The 14,367-nt window shown below is 54.3% G+C and overlaps 1 protein-coding gene across 1 annotated transcript; it reads right to left on the minus strand.

Annotated features, from left to right (window-relative positions):
• Positions 1–5,169: 5,169 nt before the first annotated feature.
• On the minus strand, positions 5,170–13,614 carry SNX20 (sorting nexin 20). Its single transcript, XM_040633289.1, has 4 exons — positions 13,455–13,614; positions 10,254–10,392; positions 8,427–8,578; positions 5,170–7,172 (listed from the first exon to the last, which is right to left on the minus strand). Exons 2-4 carry the CDS (start codon positions 10,381–10,383, stop codon positions 6,504–6,506), a joined length of 951 nt encoding a protein of 316 aa, XP_040489223.1. The 5' UTR covers positions 10,384–10,392; positions 13,455–13,614; the 3' UTR covers positions 5,170–6,503.
• Between the last annotated feature and the right edge of the window lie 753 nt (positions 13,615–14,367).

The raw sequence follows: 14,367 nt of genomic DNA on the forward strand, positions 1-14,367 counted from the left end.
CAGATAGATGAGAACCCCTCTGCACCACCCCGGGCCTCAAAAGGTCGGAGGCAGCACCCAAACCCTGCCTCCTGGGAAGCCATGTGGCAGGGCTCTGCCCAACACCGCCCCCGTACTTGAGAAACGGCCCTGCCCCCATACCGAGGGAGGCTTACTCCAGCCCCCGCCCCCAGGAGCCAGCAGGGGTGGCCGCCCTATATTTGTAGGCACCTTATTTGCGGTCTAGCTCGCTTCCTTCTGATAGCCCTTGGAGGTGGGGGGGGGGGGCGGCCACAAGGAGGCCTCGTTCCGCCCCTTTGGGTCTGTGTGCTGCGGGAAGAGGATGTGGGAGCAGAAAAGGGAAGTGAGGTCCTGAACCCCAAATGGGGGGTCGCCCGGGGACCCCCAACCAACCCTGGTGGGGGGGCGAGGGGGACGGGTGGCAGAAAAGGAGGCAACAAAACGTCAGTGCCTTCCCAGCAAAACTTTCTTCTTAGTATTACTTCAAACCCCTTCGAACAGTTTTTCAAAGTCTTTTTTTTTTCTTTTTTTTCTTTTTGGAGAAATGCTCAGTTTCCCTCCGGTTTCGCGCGTCCTCTTTTCCAGCACTGCGCGCAAGCTCCCGGAGCCGCCGGTGTGGCAGCGCCGTCTGCTGGCCGCTTCTTAAATTGCGGGATGAGATCCCGCCTCGGTCCCGCCTCCTTCCAGAAGTGCCCGATGCCAAGGAAGGAAAAGCACATTTCAATAACCTGCGGTACAACAAGAGTGACCAATAAGCCTATGACAGATGTTCATACTCACTAACAACAGTAAAATGTACATTACGCCGTGGATGTCACATCTCATCTTTCACACCGGAGATAGTTTAAAAGTGCTAACATCCCAGTGCTGTGGAAGGAAGTTCACGGAAATGGGGATCTCTTACGCTCAGCTGGTGGTGAGTTAGCACAGACTCTCTGGCGAGAAATTAATATTATCAAAACCATGCAAAGCGTTTATGGTTCAGAGACACCACAGTTAGACGTTGCCTCGAGAGGGTACAAATACAAAAAGACACTGGATCTAGGCGTTAGCTGCAGTGTTGCCTGTAACGAGGAAAATGTGGAACATTACAAGGCAGTTAAAATAAATTAAGAGTAACATGGAAAATGTTATGTATTATAAGAAAGTGCTCATGATATATAAATAAAATTTAATCATACTCTAATCATACTTGAATTTTATTGTACACGGTATGATACTACGATGGTGGATACATGTCAGCGGGGATTACATTCGTCCAAACCCATAGAAAGCGCAACACCAAGAGTGAACCCTAATGGAAACGATGGACTTTGGATGCTAATGACATGTCCGTGAGGGTTCATCGATTGTAACAAATGTATCACACTGGTGAAGGATGTGATCGTGGGGGAGGCTGTGCGTGTGCGAGGACAGCGGCTATGTGGGAAATCTCCATACCTTCCACTCAACTTTGCTGTGAACTGAAAACCGATCTTAAAAACAAAAAACAAACAAACAAACAAACAAAAAACAACAACCACAAAGTCTATTTTAAAATTTGAAAAGCAGCTTAAAAAACAATATGTTAAGACTTATTTCTGTTGAAGCCTGGGCAAGCTCACTGTGGTCGCCGCACTGGGGGGCTGGATCCACCCTGCCTGGCCCCCTAGGAAAGGACGTGGGGGTGTTTGGTATATATCCTGCAGACGAGGGGCTTCACAAGGTCCTGGAGGGGGAGACATTGGGGTTGCCGAGAAGGGAGCCTAGGAGCCTGGTGTTGCTACAGCCGTCTTGTCACCAGGAGGAGAGCTTGTCGAGAGAAAGAGGCAAAGCAGGGAAGCAGAACGCAGAAAGACAGAAAGTGAAAGTTAGAGACCAGATGACAAGGTTTGATTCTTTGGATCCAACTTGGCTTGAAGCTTGTCTATTCCTAGAGTTTTCTGATAATAAATTCCTCCCCTGGGTTTCTGTTGCTTGTAACCAAAAGGGTCTGTGCTCCCTAAACACAAGCCCCCAGCTCGCTCATTTTGCAACGAGCGAGTCACTGGAGACAGATGACGGCACCCATGCGGCTTGCCAGGCGTGTTTGGCAGCACTTGGAACCCTTCCTCACAGTGGGCACCGCCAGCCTGGCACATCGGGGAAGGGGCATCCTGGGCCCACCCCCTGTCTGGGCCCCAGGCCTCAAATAAGGGTCTCCAGGGATGGAGGAGGCCCCTGCCTCGGGGGGGGGGTGTTCTGCTTTCCTTCTGCCTTAAATTCTCTCCTCCCATGTTACAGTGGCCGCTTCCCTAGCCTTCCCTGTGGCTCCCTTAAACACCTCCTCCTCCGAGAACCCCTCCCTGACTACCTGGCTGAGGGAGACTATTTTGTCTCAGCTTCTGTTTGCTCTGTGAGTGACTCCCTTCCCACCTCGGTGAGGTCAGCACTGGGGCTGTGCCGTTTACCCCTGTGTCCCCAGCTCTTGGCAGGTCTGGCAAAATAGTGGGAGTGTCGTCAATCACTATTTAGGGAGAAAATGAGAATACACACAGGTAGATGGATGAGGCTGGCAAGAGCCTATTCTGGGTGCGGACCATGAGGGCAGGGCTCTGTGTAGGGCCTCTTTGGGGAGCAGTATTGCTCATACCACGGGTGCAGTGACACCAACCAGAGGACATATTGCATGTTCAGGTTTTGACCGAGCTAGAATATTCCTTCCAACTGGGGGGCTCTGACCTGAAATCATGAAGCCAGGAGCTGGAGCCCAAGTATCACCTCCCAAGTGGGGTGTTGAAAGCTGAGGATGTTGGGGGCGCCTGGGTGGCTCAGTCAGTGAAGTGTCTGCCTTCAGCTCAGGTCATGATCCCGGGGTCCTGGGATCGAGTCCCACATCAGGCTCCCTGCTTAGAGGAGAGCCTATTTCTCCCTCTCCCTCTGCTGCTCCCCCTGCTTGTGCTCTCTCTGTGTCAAATAAATAAATAAAATCTTAAAAAAAGAAAGAAAGAAAAAAAAAAAGAAAGCCGTGGATGTCAACCAAAGTCAAAACCAGGCCCACGACTGAGGAGCTGGAGAGCCAGCAGGGCTGGACACAGGGCTGGGGGTGGGGGACCAGGGCCATGGGTCCAGCAGCAGGGGAGCAAGACCCAGATGGTAGGGGGTAATGCACAGACCGCATCGAATGATCCAGTCCACGTGGTCAGAAACTTCTTTGCTCTTGCAGTATTTTCCAGTCCTTCTGAGTAAATCAAAGACAAGTTTCAACTTGGTGACGACAGGTCCCTAACACCTGTCTCTCTGTCTCTTTTAACAGAGAACCTCTGGAAGCCTCACATTTAAGGCCTGTCGCAGACAAAGGCCTGTGAGGTGTACTAACGGTTATAGGTTTCTCTGTGTTGATTTTTAGAGCTACTTTTCTAATTATAGCAAGTGATTCTGATTTTCCATTTAGAGCGGTAATCGGAAGTGTCTTTTTCACAGAAATTTACATAAGCGTAAGGGGGACTGCTGAAAGGAAAATGGCAAGTGGATGATAGAACAGGTGGCTGCATTGTGGGGCCCCCGAGGGGAGGGGGCGTGTTGCTGAGCGGGAGGATGCTGGGAAGGCAGCACTTCGCTGAGTTGCTGCAGAAGGGACAGGAAGCATCTGGAGAGCTCCGGAGCAAGCACCCCTCCCCCACCAGCAGGTGGGATTGCAACTGGTTTTGCAGCTGGAGTGGGGGGCAGGGTTACAGCCAAGGGAACACCCAGAGCCCACCCTGAACTGAGACTCTTGGCTAGCCGGCCCTGGCCCAAGGCTCCAGACTGACCCTGTGCCCCCAGGTCTGGCTGGGTGACTCCCAATGGCCTCTTGGAATTCCAGCCCCAGATCATTCTGTCCGCCCTGCCTGCCAGACTGTGTGCCTTGGATGTGGACACCCCAGGTCTGTCCTGGAGCTGTCTCTGTCTCCCATGTGACCTTGAGGGAGTTCCTTCTCCAGGCCTGTTTCCCATCTAGAAACAGAGATGAGTAAATAAATGATCTTTAAGGGCCCTTAAGGATGAGAGGAGTAGGGACACATCCCTACCGCCTCCTCTCCCCTCACCCCTCCAAAGTCGGGCTCAGTGGGAAAGGCACAGGATGGGAGTCACACTGGCCTGAGTTTAATTTCCTGCTCTACCCATTGTGAGCTGTGGGACCTTGGGCAAGTCACTTCACTGGTCAGGGAGTCTGTGTCCTCATCGGTGAGATGGGACAAGAGTATCTCCTGAGCAGAGCTGGACCGGCAGTGATGAGGAAAGCCCAGGCCGGGCTCCGAAAGTGCTGGGGAGCTCTGGGTTTTCACGCACAGGCAGCCTCTGGCAGGGCCGTCCTCCCATCCTGGTGTGGGGTAAGGCAAGATACACGCATCCCAGGCACAGGGGCTCACCAGGTAACCTGATCCCAGACGACAGGAGGCCTTCATGGGAACAAGCCTTCTTGGGCTTAGGGCCTGAAGTGCCCAGAATGGGGTTCCTGGGTGTGGGCGAGGCTGGCATGGTGCTCCCACCCAGAGCTCCCTGGGTCCTGGGCGAGGGCCTGTGGATGGGAGGAGGCCTGGGCAGGGAGAAGACAGGTGGGGCTTATGATCTTGTGGGTTCCTTCTATCCCATGTTACAGGCTTTTTAAAAACTTCTCTCTATACTACACACATATCTCCCACATCTATGTGATTTTAAGGCACACGTCCCCCCATCCCACATTGTCGTGCCTCTGAAGTCAATGGCACTTACACTCCCCGCCGGCCTGAATCCGTGTTGACTCCTCTTAGAGAGAACCTCTTTTCAGGGGCCAGTTACCTGGGACACCTGCATCGGAGCCCACCTTACCGCGCCCTCTGTGTTTAAGGTATCGTGCACCATACTGTGTGTGTTCAGACCCCAAACCTTGCAGTTCAAATTTGGGGAGGACACTCCCACCCCCCACCTTGTGCCAAATTTGATTCCCACATTTCCTGATTGTCCCTTTCTCTGAAGCTGGTTTCTTCCACGTTGACCCTTACATGGGGAGCGACCTCTTTGCTCTCCCAGCTTCTTGCTGGAAACTCCTATTCAACTTCCCGTGTTGGGCATTTTTTTCCTTCTGAGTGACTATATGGGGCACCTGAGAGTCAATGGCATTTTACGTTTGATGAAATGACTTACACAATCAGGAAGGTCTTCTTTGCCACTGCAAATAGAGTCACAGCCTTTTATTTTTCCACTGAACACTTTAATTTTCTGTATGCCCGGATTTTCAAGAGGTCCAACCATTCAAAGTGTCCTTCCCCCGGAGTAAACCGAGAGGTGGGAGTCTTTCTTTGCCCCTGGGTGTCAGGCTGTTTCTTGCCTGATTGGGCCACTCCAGCTGCTGCCACACGGTGTCGCTGTTGAACACATTCTGGTGCAGTTTGGTGCAGGCCCGTTCACTGCTACAGCGATCGCTCTGCTGAGCCGGATCCCTGCGCGGGTCAAACTAATGCCCCACAGGAAGATGCCAAGTTACTTGGCTCTTTATTTCACTCTGATAAGCTCAGCCAGATGGTTTAGGTCTTCAGGGACTTCTAGCCTCAAACACATACTGCCCCGAACCAGCCAGGACCATCAGCTTCAGGCCCGGTGTTGAACCTAGGTTATAGGTCCAGGGTCCCCTCCACTCTGGGCTCCTGGTGTCTTTTCCTGACAGCGGACTTTGGTCCAGGGCATCCCAACTCATCAGAAAGTTTCCAAGAACTTTGTCCCTCAAATGGGGCGGTGTTAAGCATCCAATCTCTGTTCTGCCCAGAGGCCCCACTGGTTACCGCCCCCCACCTCCCTTTGGGGCTATGTCTACATAACTCAGAGAGCCTCATCAAGGGCCACGTGCCTTATGATTGAAAACCCACCTGGACAATGAGTTATAGCATCCTAACCAGAGAATTGTTGGCAACTTCCCTTCCTAAAAATGCCTTGTTTCACGAAATCATATGATAGGATGATGTTCTAGCCCGGTGTCCTACCACCCTTGAGAGGGTGACACACACCCCATCCCAGGGATGAAGCTGGCCTCGAGGAGCCAGCGGTGAGCTTTAGTTTTGCTGAGCCAGGCCTACAGGCTAAGAGGGAAGAGCTAGAATAGTTAGGATCATGGTGGGGATCTTTGCAGGCAGTCTTGAGGGAGGAGGAGCAGAGAGGAAAGACAGGAGTGGGTTAAGTTCTGTCCATGGCGTGCAATGTAAACCTCCCCTCCAGCGACCCACAAAAGCATCAGAAAGCTGGATCTTACTCTCCCGTGTTTTGGCAGCTGGGTTTGTGGTTTCGAGATGAGGTGAGGCTGGCATCAAAGGGACCCAGAACACAAGCAGAAGCTTCCGAGGACCCCGGGGGGGGGGGGGAACACCTCTGATCCACGCAGATGGGGACATGGAGGATCGGAGGAGGGGCTTGTCCAAGTCACCCACCAAGTTAGAGCCCCAGGTGGCGCCTCCCTACTGAACACGAATCGCCCAAACAGCCCCCGAGCAGCCGCAGTGATCCGCAATCTCCAGCCCGGCCACCGGAGGGGCTCAGTACAGATATTCCCGGACGGTGAGCTCCTTGAGCGTGAAGCACCAGGGGCTGGGCTTGCGGAGCTGGCTCTCCTGCAGCTTCTCCTGCAGCGACACGAAGTCCTTGCCCAGCGCGTAGGCCAGGCGGATCATAGCATCCAGCAGCGGAGCGTAGTAGCGGTGGCCCTCCCGGGCCTGCAGGCACTGGAGCGCCCGCTCCCCGGCCGCGTAGGCCTCGGCGGGGCGCTCCAGGTCGCGGTGGCACACGAGCATGGCGCACAGCGCCGGGACCACCATCACCGGGCAGTGGGCCGTGAGCTTCTCCTGCAGGGGCACCACGCGCACCAGGATGTCCAGGGCGCGGCCGTACTGCCCCCCGCGCAGGCAGCCGAACGCCTCGCGGAGCTCGGGGCGCGTGAGGAAGTCGATGAACTCGCGGGAGCGCCGCACGCAGCGGATGGCATACAGCAGGCTCAGGTACTCCTTGAAGGCCAGCTTGCGTTCCGAGATCATCTCCTCGGTGAAGTTGCCCATCAGGTGCTTCTTGGGGAAGGCGATGTCTTCGATCTCTTCCCTGAACGTCTTGAGGAGGTTTTTCTGGAGCGTCTCAAAGTCTGAATAGCGCCGCTCCAGCACGGCTTTGTTGCTGTCAAAACTCCCTGTCTGGATGACGACAATTTGGTACATCTGCGGTGCAGAGAGAGAGAGAGAGAGAGGGCATTTGACTACATCCTAATGGGAGGTTTTCACTGACAGACTGAGCCCTGGCAAATAAAAATAATGGTGATGATCATTTAAAGCGGACCCCGAAAATGGGTTCTGGTTCTATGCAATTCTGTTATCAATTGCCATCAGCATCTGCTGAGCTAGAAAAGCGATTGGAGACAAGAGGCCACCTGAGAATAACAAACACTGCGGCGCGGAGGCGTCTGGCGGAAGTGGGAGCCCCGGGGCAGGTGGCGCAGGGGGCCTTGGGGTGTTCTGGCCTTTCCATCATCAAAACTGGGCCTCGGGCTCCTGAACTGGGGAGCTTGGGTTCGATCTGTGTTTCCCGAGCAAGCCACACGTTGAGAGGTGGTTTTGGGCTGTATGCTGGCGGTGACGTTCTATGGCAAGGAAATGATTGCTTTTCAGTTCTCTTTCAGTTAGAGAATACTGATGAAGGGAACAGGCTCCTTGGGTTATCATTCCAGCCCTCCACGGTCTAGCTGTGTGGTCTTAGGTAGGTCCTTGAACCATGAGTGGCCTCAGTTTTCCCATCCACGAAATGGGGGTAGTAATAGTACCTCCCTCACTGGGTGAGGATGGAATGAGTGAATGCCCTGCAACCATGGGGGGGCTGTGTTCAACATGACGGCCACTGACACAGCCTCAAATCCCAGTTTAACGAAGAGAGCAGCCCCTAAACCCAGAGCTTGCCACCAGCCATGGGGCAACCAGCTAGCCTCTAAGGACAGCACTTAGCTTTCCTTGAATTTACTTTTAGGATTACCTTTTCTTTATGCTATGTGATACTGGTTTCCCTTTGAAAGATTTTGATTTCGTGTTTTTAAAAAGCGACCCGATTTAAAGAAAAAGAGGCTAATTATTATTACCGATCACGATTTTATGCAACATACAATTATTAATAATAATACAAATGATTGGGGATATCAAAAACTGTGGGGAAGGGACACAGATGGCTAGTTCTGGCTGGAATGGAATTGATCTGAGCTAGTCCCTTCTCAGGATCAGGGGCCGTGACTCACTCGTCTCCAATTCTCACATTAACACAATGCCCAGCGCAAAATCTTGCTTTTTGACCATTGTCTCCGTTAGAACTCTGTCAGTCAAACTGCATCCGCCCATTTCATAATGGGGCAAGTTGAGGCCCCACCGACTTGCCCAGGGCCGGGAAGGAAGTGGAGAAAGGCTCGCCCTCCCTGCCTGATCTCAGCTTACCACAAACTTGGAGACTTTTCTGTCCTCAATGCGCGCAGACGCGACCTCAAAGAGCAGCTTGACCCGCCGCCAGCAGCGCTTCTCCTTCCGCCAGTACTCCTGCAGCTCCGCGGTGGTCATGCTGGAGTTGGGGCTGGGGCTCTCGTGCGCGTCTGGAGGGACGGCACCCGTCAGCACGTGCACCAGGTCAGTGCGCTTTGGGGACAAGGGTCTGGGGAGATGGCTGGGTCTGTCCGGGATGGGAAGCCCGAATCTGGAAGAGCCGTGCCTATCCCCTCCCCGGCACCGTCCACCCAGACTCCTGCGCCCCAAACCCAGCAGCATCCATCCCACCCACCACTGGCAACCCGAAATAGCCCCGCGTCCCCTAGCTGGTTTCTCCATTGCGAAATCAACACGTGTGTGTTGCACCGTTCGCTTCCGGCCTGCAGATTGGCCTCTGTGAGACCCATGCTCCTGACAATGTGCAGGGATGGTGGCTTGTCCCTTTCTGTACCCCCTGCTGCACTGACGCGGTGTCGTCGTCCTGGGGGGCTGGGCGCACTCATCAGCGACCAGCGGAGGGAGCTAGTGAGGCTGTTGCGCTCCAGGCTCAGCCTGGTGGGCCCCTCCCCTCTCTCGCATCTCCTTTGCCACATTCCCTGCTTTTGCCTGCACGTGCTACTCCTTCTGCCTCAAATGCAACCCTCCTGTTTCCCTACCTGGAAAACTCACTGTTTCTTAGACCTCATGTGCGCCTGGCGCCATGCTAATCATCTCTGGCAAGATCTGAATCCTTCGCCACCGAAATGCCCCGATCATTGTGCGTTTTATTTCAAGGGATATGGGGCCCCGGGGCCTTTCTCCACGGTGTCCTTCAAGACCCAGGGCATATGTCACTTCGACTGTCCCCTCGTATTAGCGTAGGAGCCTCCCACCTTGTCCCTACAACCTTTTTTGTGACATCTCGGATTATTATTTTACAGATCTGTTTCCCCACCAAACTTGAGGGCCAGCACTGTTGGATTGGTTCCTCTTTCCCAGGGGCCAAGGACAAGGCAGGCGTTTCAGAGGCACATATTGAAGGACTGCATGAATGAGTAAATAAATGTGCTCCAGGAGATGGCCCTACGGTGGACACTGTCAGTGCCCGGCCGTGCTGCTTGGCACTCACTGCTCTGAAATGTCCCACTGGCTTCCTACTGGAAGCATCTACGGCTGTCACACTGGGAGCTTTCTTGAGCTAAAGCAGCCTGTTCTGAAGCTTCCCTTGGCGGATGAAGGATGGGACTAGTGGGCTGGTGGGTAGTAGCCTGGCCTCCTTGCCTCCTGGGTGGGACAACTCTGAGATATGTTCCATCCTCTTGCAGAGGACCCCAGCTGGGACTGAGCCCAGCTGCCTGCAGCAGTCATCAACAGCTTATATTGGCTTCCTGCCCTTCCTTTCCTTGATCCTTTCCTCGATGTGGTTCCTCCTGCTATGGTTCCTGGGACCATCTCCCAGAAAAACAACAGGCACCAGGGGCGCCTGGGTGGCACAGCGGTTAAGCGTCTGCCTTCGGCTCAGGGCGTGATCCCGGCGATCCGGGATCGAGCCCCACATCAGGCTCTTCCGCTATGAGCCTGCTTCTTCCTCTCCCACTCCCCGTGCTTGTGTTCCCTCTCTCGCTGGCTGTCTCTATCTCTGTCGAATAAATAAATAAAATCTTTAAAAAAAAAAAAAACAGGCACCAAATTCTTGTGCCAAGTTGGGAAGGTGCCCCCTGTCCCATGGCACCCGTTGAAGTACCCAATGTTTGGATTTCGGATGTCTTCAAACCTCTATCTCTGACCAAGCCCCAAGCCCACCTAAGTGCCCTTCAGGTCCTGGACACGGGTGGTCTTGGCCATCGTCTGATGCTTCCTGCTTGGTCCGCGCCATGCACTTGGCTTTGGGTCCCGTCCATCCAGGGCTCCCGGGGTGCTCGGGGCTTGCCATGCTCCAAGGCTGCCGGGGGAACAAGAGACAACAGTGAGTTCCCACTCACATTGGGGTTCCTGGTGGGTCCTGGGGTGCTAGGCTCTGGGTCATAGTCCCCATGGCTGAGCCCTCCACTGCTCACCTAGCGGTCTGTCCAGCTGCCACATGAGAGGCTTGGGTCTGCTGCCCCTTTGCTGGACTGATCACTCCAAGGCCTTCTCTGATTGTTACAATGCTTCTCTGACCAAGTTCTCTGAATCTTATATGCAGTGATTGCAAGCCAAGGTAGTGGCTTTCGGGGTTACTTGGGAGAAAGATGCCGGCTTGTCCTGAAGAACGCCCCAAAACTCCATTGAAGTTCCACGTGTCAATAAAACCTCAGTGCCCAAAGTAGGGGTCCGGGGATGTAGCCTCCTCATCTCTCTCCCCCTCTCTAAGCACACACTTACTGATTACCTGTGGAACGCACTTCATAGGCACCTGGGTTCTTCACCTCCACTTATTTCACACCCACAACAATCTTTCATGACTCCCAATGACAGAAGAGGAAACTGAGGTTTAGCTCCAGGTGACGTAGCTGGTGAGCCTGCCCCACGAGCAAAGCCGAACATCTGTGACGGGTCAGTTCGTACGCCCTGCCCTCAACACCCACTTGCTCACTTCACTGACTCTGTGCGCCGAAGGAGTCTTACCTCCCTCTTTTGGTAAAGGAACCAAGACTTGGAGCTGCCCACGATCCGGAGGCTAGTAGGTGACACACGCAGGACTCAGGTGGAACCCTCCCCGGGCCAGGGGGAGGGCAGCTAGCAGGAGTGCCGGAGCCTAGTGTATGCAGTAACTCTGTCTGTGACCTGGATCCGTGAATGAGAGGACCTGGTGCCCGCAATTCTCTGTGCCTCAGTTTCTCATAAAATGGGGGTAAGAACGGAATCTGCCTTCACGAGGCTGGCATGAGGGTTAAGTGGGGGAGACCCTGCTCAGCGCTCCACACCTACCAGGCGCTGTATAATAGTGCCCGCAATTGATATTGGACACGTGATAATACTTGGAGAAATATTTGAAAATCAGGGACTCTAAATGAAGGTGTAAATTGGAATAGAATTTAACACGTCTGAGACAAATTAGCAACAGGATGATGCGAATATCAGCTCAGATGGAGCGAGTGGCTGGGACACCCCTTTGGCACAGAAGTCCGAAATCAGAAGTGACCTCACCTTCTTTGCCAGATCTGAGGAAGCTGCAAGGGACACACAGGGCAGAGCTGGGACTCGAACTCTCATCAGCCTGGGAGACTGCATTCCCAGCCCCGTGTCTGAACCCTTCTGTTGACTGTGGCCTAGAGGGGGTGGGATGACTGCTGCTGTAAGAGTCCCGGCTCTGTCCCTGAGCGTGACCGAGTCCATCCCGACTCCAGGCCTGAGGGGACCCCTGGACAGTCCTGGCCTGGGGAGACCTGAGGTCAGCTGGGGCCAGGGTGCCTCCTTCGGGGGGCAGCTCTTGCTGGCTCAGCTGAAAGGACCCCTGGGCCATTCTCCAGGTGGTTCTGTGCCGTTGCCCAGTGCGTGTCCCTCTCGGACTCTCCATCCAACCTTACTTTATATAGGTGGGAAACTGAGGCACAGAGCAAGGGCATGGCTGGCCCAGGACTGCACACACGTGAGCCCGCTAAAGCCTGCACACCTCCTTTGCTGCTTCTCCCCTTAAGGAGTCAGGCCTTCTATCCTGACCAATCGTGGGTCTGTATGCAAGTTATTTGGTATCTCCAGGCCTCAATGTCCCTACCTGAGAAATGTGGCTGCAAGCTTTGTCCTGCCGACAAGACTGCGTGGTGGGGGATGGGTTCTCTATATCCTGGTAGATGCCCAGGCAAGGTGGTGAGTGTTCTGTAATGCTCTCTTACCTAATGGACTCTGGGTGGCCAGGGTTCTTGGAAGCCCGATGTTTCCTGTGGGCACTCCTATGTCCCTGCCTCAGTTTGCTCATCTGTAGAATGGGTGACAGCGAGCCTCAGTTGTCCCAGCCCTCCCAGCTGTGCTGTCCTGTTCCCAGGTCAGAAGCAGGGCACAGAGACCCTGTGAGACGTGGCTGGATGCACAGTAAAGACCTGGGAAAGCTGAGTGCAAATATTCAAATTCAGCAGCCAAAGCCAATTCCTTTATGTTTTCTCTTACAGGGTGGGCTGGGAGTCACCATGAGGGGGGTGGAAAGGAGAAAGTCATGCATTGGTGCATGCATGGAGTTTTGGGCATCTTGCCCTTCCTCTCTAGACCTCAGTCTCCTCATCTGTGAAATGGGGAAAACAGCTTGTCACTCCAAAAGCGATCACACATGGGGTTCTGTGGGTACTTCTCTCCCCTCTCCATACCCTGTATAGCAAAGATTTCTAGATTCGACGTGAAGATCCTACAAATGCTGGTGCTCTTGGGTGGCCATTCTGTGCTTGGCCCAGGAGACAGAGCGGCTTCCCAGCCCCCTCTCCGTCCAGCTGTGTGTGCAGACGTTCTGCTCCTTCCTTCCCAGGCCCTGAGGACCATGCCTTCCTCCGACGGCTGCCCCCCATGGCCAGGCCTTCTTCAGATGGCTACATCGTGCTACCTTCGTGAGGGGGCTGAAGAGGACTTTCCATTGGATAGTGGGTGGGCACAGTCACATCTGGGAACTTCCCAGAGGGATGGGGGTGCTGGGAACTTGTAACAAGCAGGTTTCCTGGCTCTTGACATCAGAGAGTCCCACCCAGCAGGTCTGGGGAGGGCCCTGGATTCTGCATTTTGCACAAATCCCCCGAGGCTATGCTGACACAGGGGTTCCCTGGCACCACTTTTTGAGAAACACAGATGCGGTGACTTATTCCCCAGCCTTGAGAGGGGGCGTAGAAGTATCTCAAAAGAATTGAGGCGATGGAGGGTCAGCTAGCTGCTTCCTGCTCTACCCCAAAGAGCTAAGGAGAGCCCCACACATAGCGGCTGTCACCAACCCTTCTCTACCCTGCCCTGCCCCCAACAGGTACTGAGGGAGGGCCACAGGAGGAGAGGGCTCAGGCCACGGGGGGCGGGGGCAGAGCCCCACCGAGGCTGGGATCAAACACTGACCTGAAGCCTCTCTGGTCCTGTGTGGGTCCAGGGGTCCGGGAGGCGTATCACATGGCCGTCTTCAGCTCCGCTCTGCTCCAGGCGCCCGCGAGCAGCCGCTTCGAAGTTCCCCGTTTGAAAACAGGAAATAGGCTGTGTGACCCACTCTCGGTGCCCCAGCCCATTGGCTGATGACAGACAGCATATTGAATCCCACTGACAGGCGGCCCCACAGGGCAGGGGCAGGGCCGGACGGGGCAAGGCAGGGCCAGCCCCGAAGGACCTAGTTCTGAGGGATCCAGTGGGGCCCCACACAGCCTTGCAGCTAGCCTGGGTGTTCCTCGGAGTCCCAGATAATCTCTGGCATTCAAACAGTATCCCCCGTCCCTCTTTAACATTCATTATTCTCCCCTCTGAGCTAGGCCTGATGGGGGCCCTCATGCTCCACTGACAAGTGGGGAAACTGAGGTTTGGAGCACAGAGCTGGTGGGATGCAGAGACAGTACCTGATGTGGAAGGGACATGGGGTCAACTCACAGTTCCACTTGATGCCTTTCTCTGGGCAAGACCGCATCCACCTCTCCCAACAGAAAGTACTAGGAAAGTCAGACCTCTGGGCTGTGATGTGGTTCATGGCCACTAGTATCTGTGACCTTGAGGGCAGGAGACTGGGACAAAACAAAAAAACAGAGGCTTGTCAGCCCCGGAGAAGGCCACCATGTGTCTCTTCCCCTTTAATGGCACTCCCAGTCCGAATTCTGACTGCGGTCACGTCTTTGCTCTTCTTTGTAAATGTATGACCTGTAATAGACCCTGAAACAATAGAGCTTAACTTTACCTATTTTGTAATTTTATATGAATTGAGCCACCCATAGTGTTCGTGCGCTTTGGCGTCTTGCTTCCTTCGTTCAACATTTCTGTGTATAAGATTCAT

This window comes from Ursus maritimus, unplaced genomic scaffold (assembly GCF_017311325.1).
Source record: "Ursus maritimus isolate PB19 unplaced genomic scaffold, ASM1731132v1 scaffold_19, whole genome shotgun sequence".
NCBI lineage: Eukaryota > Metazoa > Chordata > Mammalia > Carnivora > Ursidae > Ursus > Ursus maritimus.

Bases quoted from the DNA above. Each gene is read 5' to 3' on its own strand.
- SNX20 (XM_040633289.1), bottom strand. From the start codon at position 10,383: ATGGCAAGCCCCGAGCACCCCGGGAGCCCTGGATGGACGGGACCCAAA. The intron at 8,579-10,253 runs GTGGGCTTGGGG...CCGTCCCTCCAG, and splicing joins AGGACCTGAAGGGCACTTAG to ACGCGCACGAGAGCCCCAGC. The intron at 7,173-8,426 runs GTAAGCTGAGAT...TCTGCACCGCAG, and splicing joins GAAAAGTCTCCAAGTTTGTG to ATGTACCAAATTGTCGTCAT.